Source organism: Maniola jurtina, chromosome 6 (assembly GCF_905333055.1).
Source record: "Maniola jurtina chromosome 6, ilManJurt1.1, whole genome shotgun sequence".
In the NCBI taxonomy this organism is placed as follows: domain Eukaryota; kingdom Metazoa; phylum Arthropoda; class Insecta; order Lepidoptera; family Nymphalidae; genus Maniola; species Maniola jurtina.
In genome coordinates this window covers 12,473,799-12,488,405 of record NC_060034.1, presented here as the reverse complement: position 1 = coordinate 12,488,405, position 14,607 = coordinate 12,473,799, and the positions used below count along the sequence as shown (strand labels likewise).

At 39.2% G+C, this 14,607-nt stretch overlaps 1 protein-coding gene across 2 annotated transcripts; it reads right to left on the bottom strand.

Annotated features, from left to right (window-relative positions):
* Positions 1-552: 552 nt before the first annotated feature.
* Positions 553-14,515, bottom strand: LOC123866223 (gem-associated protein 5-like). Of its 2 annotated transcripts, none has more exons than XM_045907652.1 (18): positions 14,196-14,515; positions 13,083-13,242; positions 12,200-12,416; positions 11,054-11,630; positions 10,435-10,614; positions 9,710-9,988; positions 8,915-9,101; positions 8,304-8,466; positions 7,902-8,058; positions 7,328-7,467; positions 6,347-6,468; positions 5,374-5,548; positions 4,128-4,640; positions 3,275-3,422; positions 2,813-2,892; positions 2,208-2,358; positions 1,419-1,505; positions 553-1,115 (listed from the first exon to the last, which is right to left on the bottom strand). In XM_045907652.1, the coding sequence occupies exons 1-18, from the start codon at positions 14,393-14,395 to the stop codon at positions 839-841; spliced, it is 3,813 nt and encodes a 1,270-aa protein (XP_045763608.1). In that variant the 5' UTR covers positions 14,396-14,515; the 3' UTR covers positions 553-838. The 2 variants fall into 2 exon arrangements, with proteins under 2 accessions (XP_045763608.1, XP_045763609.1); XM_045907653.1 differs by having other exon boundaries at positions 2,208-2,340.
* Positions 14,516-14,607: the final 92 nt, after the last annotated feature.

The following is a 14,607-nucleotide window of genomic DNA, read 5'->3' as shown; positions in this document are numbered from 1 at the left end:
GTTAGTCTATGGATAAACAAAAGAGACCATGCATTGCTGTCTCTGTTTATCCAAAGAGAACTTGACAGAGTGTGGAATGGAGCGAGCATTCGCTCGTTGGGCCTAAATCATGAATCTTATACCTATGAATAGAGCACTCCTAATAACTACTTGAAGCAAATACCTACTTATCGCTATCATATGCTATCATGTAACTTCAACTGCTGAGCGAGAGCGCTCTAATTTGTTAGTCGAATGGGATAGTGATAAGCAGGTATTTGCTTTAGGTAGATATTGAACGCCTGATCTCTTTTTATTACCCGACTACGGCAAAGCCGAAAGAAAGGGTTATGATTTTAGCAGTCTATGTATGTATGTATGTGTGTATGTTTGTATCCAGATTCTGTGTATTCCACCGTAGCGCCTAAACTACTGGGCCGATTTTGATGAATGAGGTGTCAATCGATTCGTTGTAAAGGCCCGGGTGACATAGGCTATATTTTATACGAAAAAAATCGGCCAGACGGATGTTACATCAAAAAAAGTGAGGGTCTTAAAAAAAATTTAATTGCTATTGTGTCGAGTGAGATGTCCAACGAAAGAGAAGAAAATTCTGAGTTCATAAATATAAATATAGTTATTATTAAAATATACCAAGCGACAGAAACCACTTTTTATTATAATTATTATTTTCATACATTCATGGTCTAAATCCACCTTAACTTCTGTTCCTGTAATTGTAACTGTAATTACTATGCTCCTAAACTTACGGACAGTACGTCAGAATTCAACAGAAAACGTTCGCATCTGGCACAAAGTGTATGTTGTATCACGCGTTGCGTACATGTCTTTAACAAAATCAGTCCTCATTTTCACTAATAATGGTTTCGTCTTCGTCTGCTATTTTGATACTACCTTTCAGAACATCAATTTTCGAAGGTAACTCTTTCAAATCTTCAGCAGCATCTACGTCGGGGGTTTCGCTGAGGATTAGCGACTTTTTGTCTTCGATGTGTGTAGCGAATGTCGGCTGGCCGGCGGCTTTAGCCAAGTCCGCGGCCAAGCTCAGCAAATCTTGGTTGTTTGAATTGGCCAGAGACACCGCCGCTTTGTACACGTCCCCTAATGCCAAATAACTGGAAACAAAATAAAAAATTTAAGTAAAATCTTTTATTTTTAATATTACGTTATAAAAATCGGACATCAGTTATTAGAATATTTGTGAGAATTAAAAAAAAAAGTGCGGCGCACCCAATAGATACTGATACGTGATTGAGACCTAAGTCACAAACAATTTAAACCTATCTACGTCTGCAAGTGATATGAACTGTTGCGAGAGTTTTCTCAACGGCAGTTACTCTACACTCTTTATTATAAAGTACCTATGTATCGCTTATAAGGTAGGATAAGTATATAGTGTAACACCCCCATGAGCTCACCACATGGCAACCAGCTCCGGGCGGCCCAGCAGATTGCACTGCCGCCTCCACACGTGCAGCACGTCCGCAGCCAAGCTGTCCACGTGCCTGTAACAGTTACATTTAGACATTTGAGTTTGTGATAAATAAATACGTAATTTATTTCCTGGTTTTAGTGCAAAGCTACGAAAAATGAAATCGGTTGAGCCGTTGTGTGGTTATGATATAGGAACGGGCATTTTCTATGATTTATCACTCAAAACTCCTTTCAAACATATATTGTATATATTTACGAACTCGCCTTTTAAAGTCCTTTATTTTGATACCCCACTCCAAAGGTCTTAGAAAATTTTTTTTTTTTTGAACTCGCACATTTAAGTGCATAAAACCCGCCATTTTGACTTTTTAAGAATTTAAGGTACCCAGAGACACTCATGCCATCAAGACGTATCATTTATCAAAATCGCTTGAGCCGTTCAATAGTTACAAGCCGACATAGAAACGGACATACATACATACATACAGGTCAAACACATAACCCTCCTTTGGGCTTCGCCGCAGTCGGGTAAAAACCTTGTAAATATGATTTATTAACAAATAAATGAATAAAAAATAAAAAAAGAAGTTGTGCATCCTTCTAGCCAACAGCCAACTGGCGTGGTGTACTTTGCCACTGATGCCAGTGCTACGAAGACCAACAGTATGCAAAATATTGTTCTGAAGAAATTATTATGGTAGGGGCTCATACAGTTTACTTGTACAGGTGAGCTGCTTTTTTTTGCAAAGGAGTGTATAATAGAGTACCCCTACCTGGCCCTTGCAAGGACGTAGGCCTCGGGGTAGAGGCGCGCGTCCACGAGCGCGGTCACGGCGCTCTTCAGCTCGTGCACGCTCAGCAATAGCGCCACGCGCTGGTACACGCTGCCTCCGTACCTCTTCGCTTCTGCAACACAGCACCGCGCTGCGATCAGCAGATCAGATTCAGTGTGCCCAAGAACCTTTTTTTTTTTAATTAAAAATAGCGAGCGAACGAGCAGGCAGGTCGCCTGTGGTTAAGTCATTACCGCCGCAAATGAACATTTGCAGCACCATAGGTATCGCCGATGCGTTGCCGGCCTTTCCACCCCATGTTGTAATCTAGTGAGAACACCGCCGATGGGAGTTGATTCGACAGTTTGCATGTGCGTGGAATAAAGGATCTGGCACAACAGGCAGTCGATGTGCACCAGGCTTGAGATGAGAACCTGGTTCCTCCTTCACTTTTATACTATCGTACCGAAAGGGATTGTCAATGTCTGTAATTACAAACCTGTCAAAACATCAATTCGTCTGTTTTTATTTGGTGATTGAAAAATCAGCCCTAAAAAAATGAAAAATAATATTAATGTTTGGTCCATAGAGTATGTTTTACTCACCGATATGTTTATCATCCGCTCCTTTAGCAACTAGCCTCTCAATTTGTGCCAAATAAAGCTGTGTCACATCTTTCCAATACCTACAAAATAGTTTACTTAAAATCATTCAACATAAAAAAATAGAAGTGTATTAATTATAATTATTTATATTAATTTTTTTAAACATTTAAGTGTGTGAGTCTCTCTCATTGTCAGATGGAACAGTGATCTAACACAACCGAAAAAAGATCAAGTGCAGGACCAATGGCTTTACTACTCTCAGGACCACAAGGGTTGTCACCCTTTCTCAACTCAGATTTGCTGAGATTTTCTTAACTGAAAAACTGGTATTTTTGCTTTTCGGGACTTAAACCTAATACTCATTCTTTATTCCCATTATTTTTGTAGTAATGTCGAAAAAAATTCGCGCTCGCCCCGCTCGCGTTTTTGGTCAAAAAACAAAATTACACGCCAAATACTCACTTGAAGGAAACAGAGGGCGCTATGCTGAGCAGGAAGGGGCACAGCGCGTCGCGCCGGCTCGCGGCCTGCAGCGTGGCGTCGACGTGGCCGCGGAACAGTGACACCATGCACCACGCCTCGAATCGGTCAAACTTCAAATGGCGATGCACTGGGAATAACCGAAATAAAATGAAATAAGGCCGCCTTTGCACCATCCAGTATAGTTTCTTCTGTATATATGTTTCTGTTTGTATTTTTTCTTTATATATGTTTGTGTGTGCAATAAAGTTTTCCAAAAAAAAAAACTGGAGTACAGACTACGGTCACCGCCGCTGAACTACCGCCACGACATGTCAGTTGTATGACTGCGGAACTGAAGCGAATCTGCCTGCTCTAACACAAATATTTGGCGATGACTATTTCCCACACAATTTCGGCGAAATACTCAGACATTTAACACGTGTCCGACGCGAAATAAATATAGCGAAACCGATACATGTTCCGCATCTTTCTAGCTGTCTTGGCAGAGCAATGGCGTCATCGCAAAGCGGCATCTTTAAGTGCTCTTAAAGATGCCGAATGATTCGCCTCATGACTATTGGGGCAGTTCTCAGATAACCAACATTATTTGACGGTAGGCCTCAGCATTTGACCAAATTTTTTAGCAAACACTTTTGGGGTATGAATTATGATTGATAAAATAAATGAGTTTCACATAATTAATAGATGATTAAAGAAAAGCAGGAGGAAAATTATAAAATATGGATAATAGATATATAAATAGAAATTTATAGAAAAATAGAAAATTATAAAAATATAAATAAATAATAAATAATTAATTATAAAATATATAATTATAAATGTGCATACTCACTTTCTATATCCAGCACTTCGTTCAAATCATTTGTGTTGCCGAAAATCTTCCAAAATTCTACACAAACCTTTTCATTTTCTTTTACTTCATTTGTTTCGGGTTCTTCCTCACTTGATTCATCATTTTCATGATCACTGTTCGTTTCAATCTCATCGTTTTTATGATCACCATTTGTTTTAATCTCATTTTTAAGATCGCCGTTTGTTTCGATTTCTTCAGATTTCACCACTTTTGGATCAATTTCTTGATTATTTTTACTAATTTCTTCGGTTTTAAGTATTTTTTCAGCCATTTGCCGCAAACTGTGCGCATTACACCGCGACATTTGTTTCCGTAACCATGGCAACAGGAACCGCCTGGGCGGCTTGAGCTTATTTAGAACGGTCGTGGCGACTTGACCGGCGCCTGTGGAGGTTTCTGCACTCTCCGGTTCCACTTCTTTATTTTCACATGTTTTCGCTTTTGACTTCTTCTCTTCTTTTTTTTTCTTTGGTGCTACTTCGTGCTTGATTTCTACAAAAAGAGATCTTGGTATAGTTGGTTATGATCCTATAGAGTCGTCTTATTAATTTGTCAGTCGGTCCGTGTGTAAAGCCCTTTTGCTGAAAAATGGTTTTTTTTTTTTATTTTTTATAAAAAGAGTATTAGCCATGCTAATCATGACTAATATTCCCCTTTCCCCTCCAACTAAGCGCAAAGCTGTGTTAGGGATAGGTACGACAATAGTGCAACGGGTGGGGGTTGAACCGCCGACCTTTCGGAATTCAGTCCGCTCCTCAACCGTTGAGCTATTGAGGCTCGAGGAGTTAGAGGTGTCATGTTGAAATTACTATCTCATATCAAGATTTAAAGAGCATCCCTCGAAGTGACTACTTAGCCTTACGAACATAATGTTAATTTCCTTTTTATGGGTGGTCGAACTTCGCGTTTTGACAACTCAACTTTGCAGTTCCAACTATCAGCTCCGCGCCGCTCAGGCTAATGTCTATAGGGCGTAGGACATTGCTCGTTCTAAATCTGTATGTCTCGTTCGTATCATAAGTCCGAGCGAAGTCAGAGTCAGTGTACAGTCAAAGGCCGTGGGTTAGCAACTTGATGATCATATTCGCGTGGCACGGTTATGCACATGCGTTAGGTGTGTGTGGCGTGTTTAAAGAAAAATATGACCTTTTTCTATAAACACGCCACAGGACTTTGATGCAATAGTTTCGCGGAATTGCTACTCGAATTCTGACGCCGACCGTACCTGTGTAGGCGGCGGGCGGGTAGTCCTCCACGCGCCACACGCGCAGGCAGCAGTCCATGCCGCTCGACAGCACCGTCGACGACAGCTGCGGGAAGGCGCTCCACGCCACGCCCAGCGATGACTGCACGTGCCTACCGAATATGGCGACGCATACCCCTTCCACCACGTCCCATACCTGGCACAACCAAATGTTCTGCTATAGCTCGTGCTAATAAAGAAACTAATCGAAAATCGCGGCTTTAATCATTTAAATAACTGACGATATAAAGCGGCTGGCGGAAAGTGGCTGGATGAGGAAGCCTGAGGACCGGGTGTGGTAGCGCTCTTTAGGGAAGGCCTATGTCCAACAGTGGACATCCACAGGCTGATAATGATGATCATTCAAACCGAGCGGGAACCGCATACCGGTAAGCACAGCGTGGGATGATATTTAGCCCGCTGGACCAACTTGTGTACTAAATATTCGATTTTATGGATATCTTGTACAACAGACGAGTGTAGACTAATGTTTCTTGGAGAAATTTTATCTTTAACGTATTTCTGATGTGACAAGCAAATTTAAAAAATAAGAGTGTTTCCTTAAAGTAAAATGATCTAACTTAAGGATTTAATGTAGTTCCCTACCGAGGCCCATAATTCTTTTCCACCCTGTATAAATAATAAGGATGACCAATCAACATTGAGCTATGCTGTGCTGTGCTGTGCTTAGTTAAGCTAACTTCTGGTGCTATGTTTTTTCTACAAGCAACATTGAGCTCCGCGGTGTGCGACTGCGACAGCGCGACATGCATGCGCACAAGTGCAAGCGAGATAGACGGAGCGACATGGGCAATGCGATGACGAGCGAGTAAGCACGTATCGCGTGATCCTTGCTGTTTTGAACAATGCACAGCGCAGCAGAGTTTGTACTTTGTATCTTAATTATAATCTAAGAGCGATAGATCACAGCTCAGTGTTGGTCACCCTAACTCACTCTGACAGTGCTGTCGTGCGAAGAAGACAGCAGCCGCGCCTCCCGGTGCGGGTTCCAGGCCAGCTGCAGCACTGCGTTCTTGTGCCCGCTCAGTGACTTCCACTTGTGTAACTTCAGACCATCTACAATCAAGATCAGTACCCTCAGTATAACTCGGTCAAGCTAAGTTTGCACCTCGCTGGAATGCGGCGCCTCTCCCACTTCCCCGCTCACCTTCCCGGCTTCGCTTGTCGCGTCAGTACGGTTCGCCTACCGTACCTAAGCGTCACTCGTCAGTGTGACGTACGATTGTCGCGGTTGACGCTTGTCGATCACGACGCGAGGTGCAAACTTAGCTTGACCGAGTAAAATAAGATTTTACTTCCCACACCCCTTCCACTTTCTTTAATTTTTATTATCTCCTCATCTAAGGTTGCCTGGAAGAGATCGCTATTTTATCGATAAGGCCGCCTTTTGTACATAAATCTATAATGTTATTTATATATTACTATATCTTGTTGGTGTACAATAAAGAATATTTTACTTTTACTTTACTTTTACTTCTCACCAATTTTTAGTGTTCGAAAGTCGAAACAAAATAAGGTCAAAATAAAATGGGCTCAAAGATTCTTGATTTAAAATCAAAAATTCAGTACCATTGATTTTAGTTTGGCAACGTTTCCGCTTGGAGCGCTGGCTGTTAATATATGTGCAAAATTGAGCATTAATACAAGGCAGTTAAGGGCCATTTTACTTTAACGCTAGTGTTTCGAATCTCAAATACCCAGAAACCCGTATTTCTGCATCTTTAACTGAAAGCCCAAACACTAATTTTCATGGATATAATTTGAAAATTCATACTTTTATAAAACTTTCATCCTCTATTTAACCCTCTTGAAAGAGTTTCCAAAAATCGATAAGCCGCCCCTTGCTTCCCGGATTCGCCAACTTTCGCCGGGCCCTATATATTGGGTTAACTACAGTTATATTGGGTTAACTTACCGCCTTTGTCGGCATATTGGAAGATAGCAATTTCAAAGGACTTGTCGAGGGAAGAGATCGCGATGAGGTCTTTGTACGGCGACTCTTCGCTTGAGCTGGAGGTTTGCTGGGGGTGCCACTCCATGCTGTGTATCATTTTGCTGAAAAAAATAAACTTATTTGAACCAGCCAATTAAGTTTTACGCGACCAGTGCCGGCTTTATCTATAGGTGCAGCGTGTGCAGCGCACATGTATGAAGCGATTTGCTTCCTTGTTTCTAATCCGAACCGCCAGGACATGGAACGCCCTTCCGGCGTCAGTTTTCAGAGTGAATAGGCAACTTCTAGGCAAGCGCGCTCCATCTTAGGCTGCATCATCACTTGCTAGCAGGTCTGATTGCAACCAAGCGCTAGTCTATAAATTGCAAAGAATATTGCTAGTCTATAAATTGAATTGAACCGCCATGTTGCAACCTCAGATTGGACTACCTGTTTTGCAATGACTATAGTCAAAGTCGTAACATGAGAGATAATAGTTGCCCTACATGAGGTAATTAAATTTTGATTCCTTTGATTCTCATAAGTCGACACTCACTTGAACACGAAGGCCACAGTGAGGAGGTCCCGCGTGGAAGGGTCCAACACAGCCACAGCGCCGCCCAGGCTGCCGCACAGCAGCCCCCGCGCCTGCCAGTTCACGCAGCACACCTCCCACTTCTGACCCTCGAACTCCACAGTGATTGCCTCCGGATCTGTCAAACATAAAGATTCAGAGACCATCGCTCCGTAACTAGTACATCTGTCAATTTTTTACCACCAGCAACAAACATTTTCGTTTAATTTTTACTTAGAACATTTTATTATAATGCAAAAAACGCCTCCTTTCGTTTATTTGGAAACATAATTTTATCAATACCATACTTTTATGGCACAAACGTGCGCGCGGGCCGCTCCACCTTGCCACTGGCGTCTATTAAGCCCACCTGTGGACACATACCTTTATTGGATTTGTTCGTGCAGTACCGCACGAGACGGCCGCCACCCGACGCGTACAGGTCGTACCCGTCGCCCCAGCACAGCGAGTATATCGCGCCGCGTAGCGCGGGCACCAACGTGCGTGCGGGCCGCTCCATCTTGCCACTGGCGTCTATCAAGCCCACCTGTGGACATATATCGCACCTTTACCCAGACGTGGATTAAGATCGTTGGAAGCTCGGGACGGCATTACTGAATGAAGCCCTTGGTTTCTTATGGTGTTTTTTTTGTTGCAAATACTTTACCACCAACAAATACTTTTACGAACAATCAAGTGATTTGTGGAAAGGGGTCACGACCTTCATTTAGCAATGAAGAATACGACGCTGTAAGAGTAAAGATTCTAGAAAATCGATTTCAGGCAGAGTTGGAAAAAAAAGATTTATATTTCAAACACTTTTACTCTCACCTTTAATTTTAAGTTTACATAATTAATTATCATGACTATATGAAGTTACAAGTCTAACAACTGACAATCAAAAAGTGTACAATAGTACCTACTTTGAATAAATGTGACTTTGACTGACTGACTGATTTTAGGTAATGATAGAGAATTAAATAAAACGAAATTACCCTAGATTCCGCCGTAGCAAACGCAAGTAGATTATCTCTAGTGGGATGCCAGGTTGCAACCAACACTTTGCCTTGCACTTTCTGCCAGTATGTAGTGACTTGACCCAGGGACAGCTTGGTGTCATCCTCCTCCAGTGTGTCTGTTCCCCAAACCCTGACTGCTCCATCGCCAACGCTTAAAACTACACTGTAAAAAGATTTGAACATTTTTGTATGGAACCTGGCATAGCTACATCTCTGCTATTTTGAATAAAACCGGCCAAGAGCGAGTCAGACTTGCGCACCGAGGGTTCCGTACTCGGACACTTTTTCCGATATTTTGCACGATAAATAAAAAAACTATTATGCATAAAAATTAATAAAAATCTATTTTAGAATGTATAGATAAAGCCTTTTCATATGATACCTTACTTGGTATAGGTATCTAACTTTGAAAATTAAAAATACTAATTATTTGTTTTGAACACATTTTAGTAATTTTTTTTTGTGATGTAACCACAAATTCACTTTTTTGAACATTTTTTAATTTCGAACTCAAATATCTCAGAAAGTATATTACTAGCAACATTTCATCACTGAACACTTTTTGATTGTAATAATCACTTATTCTATCGTGTGACACATGTTTTATTATTGGCCGCCAAAAAAAGGTTTTTTTAAAATGGCGGACTTGTAGGTATGCCAATTAGTATCAATGCCCTATAAAAATTAAAAAAATGGTTAGTATTTGTACATAAAAAAAAAAATGTATGTTCGCAGATAATAAAAATAAACAGAAAATAAATAGAACCTTACCTTTTAGCATCATAGGGGCATGACTGTATTGTGTATATGGAGCTTCCACATGTATTGTAGATAGCAACCTTTTCATGATCCTTCATGGAATAGCAAATAACATTGCGGTCTTGAGCGACTGTCCATATGTACCACTGATCCGGCAAACAATTGCTTGATTTAACTGACGACGGATCGCTCGATTTATCTGCCGATTGCACGCGCGGTGCGTTTGAAGCGATGCAATACAGTCCACGCTTGTGTAATGAATGAACTACCTTCCATTGCAATTTTTTTTTACTGCAAAAAACATCATAACATATTATACATACTGAAATATGTTTTCATCTCACACTATATAAGCTAATACTGGATATTGTGAATTTAAACTAGTGGTTCACATGCCTTTGTATGTCCCTCTTAACCTATGGGATCTTAGCTTATAACATGTGAAACAAACAAACGCCATGATAAAACGCACATCATTGGCTGGGCAGCGCATTTTATTGCACATGATATGCATATATTATTAAACACTACACAATAACACCCCACGATTTTTGTCCTAAATAAAAAAATGATTTTTTAATTTTTTTTTAAGTCTGATTCAGCTTTGAGCCATACACCTTACTTTAGTCATGAATTTCTAGAAATTATTTTCATTAGAAATTAGAATTTACAGATGAATAGACAAAATGCAAATTCACCCAAGTAGACTTGTTCTACATAGAATAATGTTTACTTACCAATCAATGGTCAATGGGTTGCATTCTAGTAATTGGCTTTTTCCATCGGCTATGAGCAGGACATCAGGCTTATACCACAGTATTGTGGTGCAGAGAGGGCCGCTAGATTTCTTATTCACACCAGTCGGAACGGCACAGCTGCCAACTAGTTTACCAGATTTAGACCATAACCTTACACCACTGAAAATAAAATTGAAATTAAAATTTAATAAAATACTACACTTTAATGAAAAAATTTAAATTTGGGAACAATATAAATTAAAACTACTTAATAATAATAAAATAAATAAAATAGTTCCGGGATACAATGTCCAGACAAAGTTTTTATCTGGGATTATTCAATAGGCAAATCAAACAAATTCCTCAAGTACTGATAACGCTTATGCTGTATAGTATGTTTTTGAGAAAAGACTAAGCCATATTTAACATACTAAATCATACTTTTGATATGACAGTTATGTGGCGAGTTCTTTCTCTAAATTTATGCACTATATGTAATACCTATGGTGTGGATAACCTATAACCTGTGGTATAACCTGTGGTGTGGAGATTTACTACTAATAATACAATATATATATGATTTATTATGATTTAATACTAATAAAACAAAATTACTTACCCACATTTCCCAATTGTAGCTAAAAGATGCTTCTGTATGTGAGCACTGGATTCAGTTATAGCATCAGGGATTGCTTCTTCCTTATTTGTTGAGGTCACATCAGAAGTTTCAGCCTCACTATCTACATGTGTATTGTCCAGTGCCTCTACCAGATTATCGACAGACTCTTCAGATTCGTTTTTTATCTTCAAAATATCTTCTTTGAGTTTCAAACATTCTGTTAAAAAGTCACCCTGCTCCTTTTCTTCTTTAACTCTAACCATTATATCTTTCGGTTCAAACTTTTTGTGACCAAACTCATCTGCCTCGTGGTCTTTATATATATCAAATGTATCATCCTCCTGTACGATTGACTCATCGAAACTGTCATCGGGTAAATTCTTTGCGACTCCAGAGTCATCTAAGTTCTCTTCCTCTTCTACTTCAGATCTGATTTTTTCCAGTCTTTTCATAGCACTTGATTTTCTAATGGATTCATTAAAAGATTTTCTGAGGAGCACCTCATATTGTGGACACCATGACACATTGACAACCTCATCGTCTTGTCCTCTAACTTTGTAAACAATTTTACCTTGACCTGAAAAGAGAATATAATTATAGGAAACTATTGTACATTGCTAAAATTCTGAGTATAATATATTATGTCTAAGATTCTAAATTTCGTTTTCTTATTGAGTTGTATGTGGAAAGATCTGGGAAGCAACCACTTTTTTATCCCAAGAGAATTCCTATCGTTATATGATTAATGGATAAGGGTCATAAACCTTAGCAATGAGAAATATGACTATTCATACAATTCTCATCACAAAAGTTGAAACTGAGCACTATGTCCTTGTCTGTTTGTTTGTCTTTGTATTTGTTTGTCTCATTCACTTGTCTTGATACAATATAATAATAATCTTCTGCCTGACAGAGTTCTGGCCACTTTACCAATCTCAACATACACTGCAGAGTGGAGATATTACAGTCCACAAATGTGTGCGCAAAGTGCAAACATTAGTGCACTCTCTATATCCAAAGTGCTCATAGGCTGATGGGACGGCAATCTGACACAACCAGAGAGACATAAGTGCTTTAAATCAAGATTTTAACACCACCAGCTTTCCAATAAATGGGTAACAATATAAGTAGCATGAATGAACTCACCATTTAGGTCTAAAACAAACACCACACCTTGTTTGGTGCCCACCGCAACATTCAAAGGTACGTGGTGGGAGCAAGCTATGCAAGTTGGTTTGAACTTCTTCAGAAATTTGCTGTAGGTCTTAGCTACATTTGACTTCAAATCCCATTTGATGATATTGCCAAAGTTGCCAACAGTTATTGCAAATGATTCACTGCTGTATCCTACACCTGCCACTTCCTTGAAAAACAAATAGAAATTGTATATGGTGTGTTTCAAATGTAAAGTCCTTTGACAAGCTACTTTGTAACTCTTTTAACTTTTAGCACTAACAAAGTTTTTCATTTAGCTTAGTTAATTTATTTTTACTTCGTTTTCATTTTTATTTTTAACTAGCTGATACCCGCGACTTCGTTCGCGTGGATGTAGGTTTTTAAAATTCCCGTGGGAACTCTTTGATATATGCTAATCCAGGGTATAATCTATCTCCATTCTAAATTTCAGCCCAATCCGTCCAGTAGTTTTTGCGTGAAGGAGTAACAAACATACACACACACACATACAAACTTTCTGCTTTATAATATTAGTGTGATAGTGTGAAGAGCACCTACAAAAATGAAGTAAAAAATAAATCAGAACATTAAAGTCAGTAAAGGATTTGGTGGAAATTATTGATTTGTTTATTCAAACTTATTTCATATTCTGTAGGTAATAGCAGTAAGAGCAGTACAACAAAATGCCCATGTGACAGCAGTGTGAATCCAGAGATTTATTCTATAATAATATTCATCATCATCTCAATTGCCAGCCCACTACCGAGCCTGGCTCTCCTCTCAGAATAAGTAGGGTTTAGGCCATAGTCCAGCATTACTGGTTACAAATAAATCATACCAGTTATATTCTTACCTCTTTTTCATTTTGGTAGATATCAAGACAATGTGTAGACTTTATTCTTGCTGTATTCTGAACATATTCTAAGCTCCACTGTTTGACACTACCATCTGCACTGCCTGTCAAGAACAACTTCTTCTCTGGCCATTCACGGGAAATATCAACACTGACTATTCTGAAAAAGATTATTTAATAAGTTAGAGTAAAGTACAAGTTTTTTTTATTTAAAATATAAACTGGATGATGCCACAACTTTGTACATGTACCATTTGCCAGATTTTTAATTGTATCTATGGAAAAAGATTAAAGGACAGATAAACGCAATTTTGCATTTAAATTAGTATTCTAAATCATGCCTGTGACTGTGTGGCTTTAGTTAAAAATCCCATTGGAACTTTTTAATTCCAGGACGAAAAGTAGCCTATGTACATAGCCCCAGGATGCAAACAAATTCTGTACCAAATTTCATCAAAATTGGATAAACAGATGGGCCATGAAAAGCTAACAGGCAAACAGATACACTTTTGCATGCATGATATTATTAGTATGGATGGGTGTTTCATAAAAAATCCATCAATCCTTATAATAAGAATCTGACACGAGAAAGCACCTCATCTTTGACCAAGTGATTACTTTCAATCAAGTGTTGTCATAGTCAAAGGTAGTGTGCCTGAAAATGAATTTAAAAAATTGCCAATATGCGATTGCCAGGCTTCTGGCTTTAGCTGGACATGTATCACTTTTACTGTCCTGTACGGCCAAATATGTGTCTGGCCTGGCCACCTTTTGTTAATAATGTAATGTGCGGCGAGTGGACAAACAAGAAAAGATGGACAGACCGCGCGCTGTATAACCGTATATTCAAGCTTAAAAATTTATGTAAGTACAGCTTATAAGACAAAATCATGCTTGCAACATGCTTATTTTGCTGCATCAAGAAGCAAGAAAAGATTTCTATTTATCATTAAGTATTTAAGTTAGTGTGCAAAACTGATATGCCTGGGCGGATTCGTAACTGCGACTATGTTAGGATTTACATGTTCTTACTAAGTACTGGTTTTTCAAAAAGTAGGTAGGTAGCGAAATCATAATAATGAGATAGCATTTTTCATTTTTAAATAAACTTACTTCTCTAAGTGTGCTCTGTTGACAACGTGGGCTTGATAGCAATTCTCATTTCCTGATCCTTGGTTATTTGGATTCAATGGTTCCAAAACACAAAGACTCTTGCTAGGACCACCGTAGACGAGCCAACCATCATTGGATACGGCTAGTCCAGATACTTGGAACCAGTTTGGAGATGGAAATATTACAGTTCCGTTCTTCATAGTTGCAATAAAGCACTAACTGTACATATACCACCAGTAAAACGTTGTTAACGGCTGCAAAACACCGGGCGTTGCGCGTTTAGTCAAAATTTTAAATAACACCACCACAGAATACCACCAAAAAAAAACTTCAAATTGACAGTTGGCAGTTTTTCATTAGGTTACCAAAGAGAAAAGAGAAAATGAACGAATGATATACATAGAGAAAAATT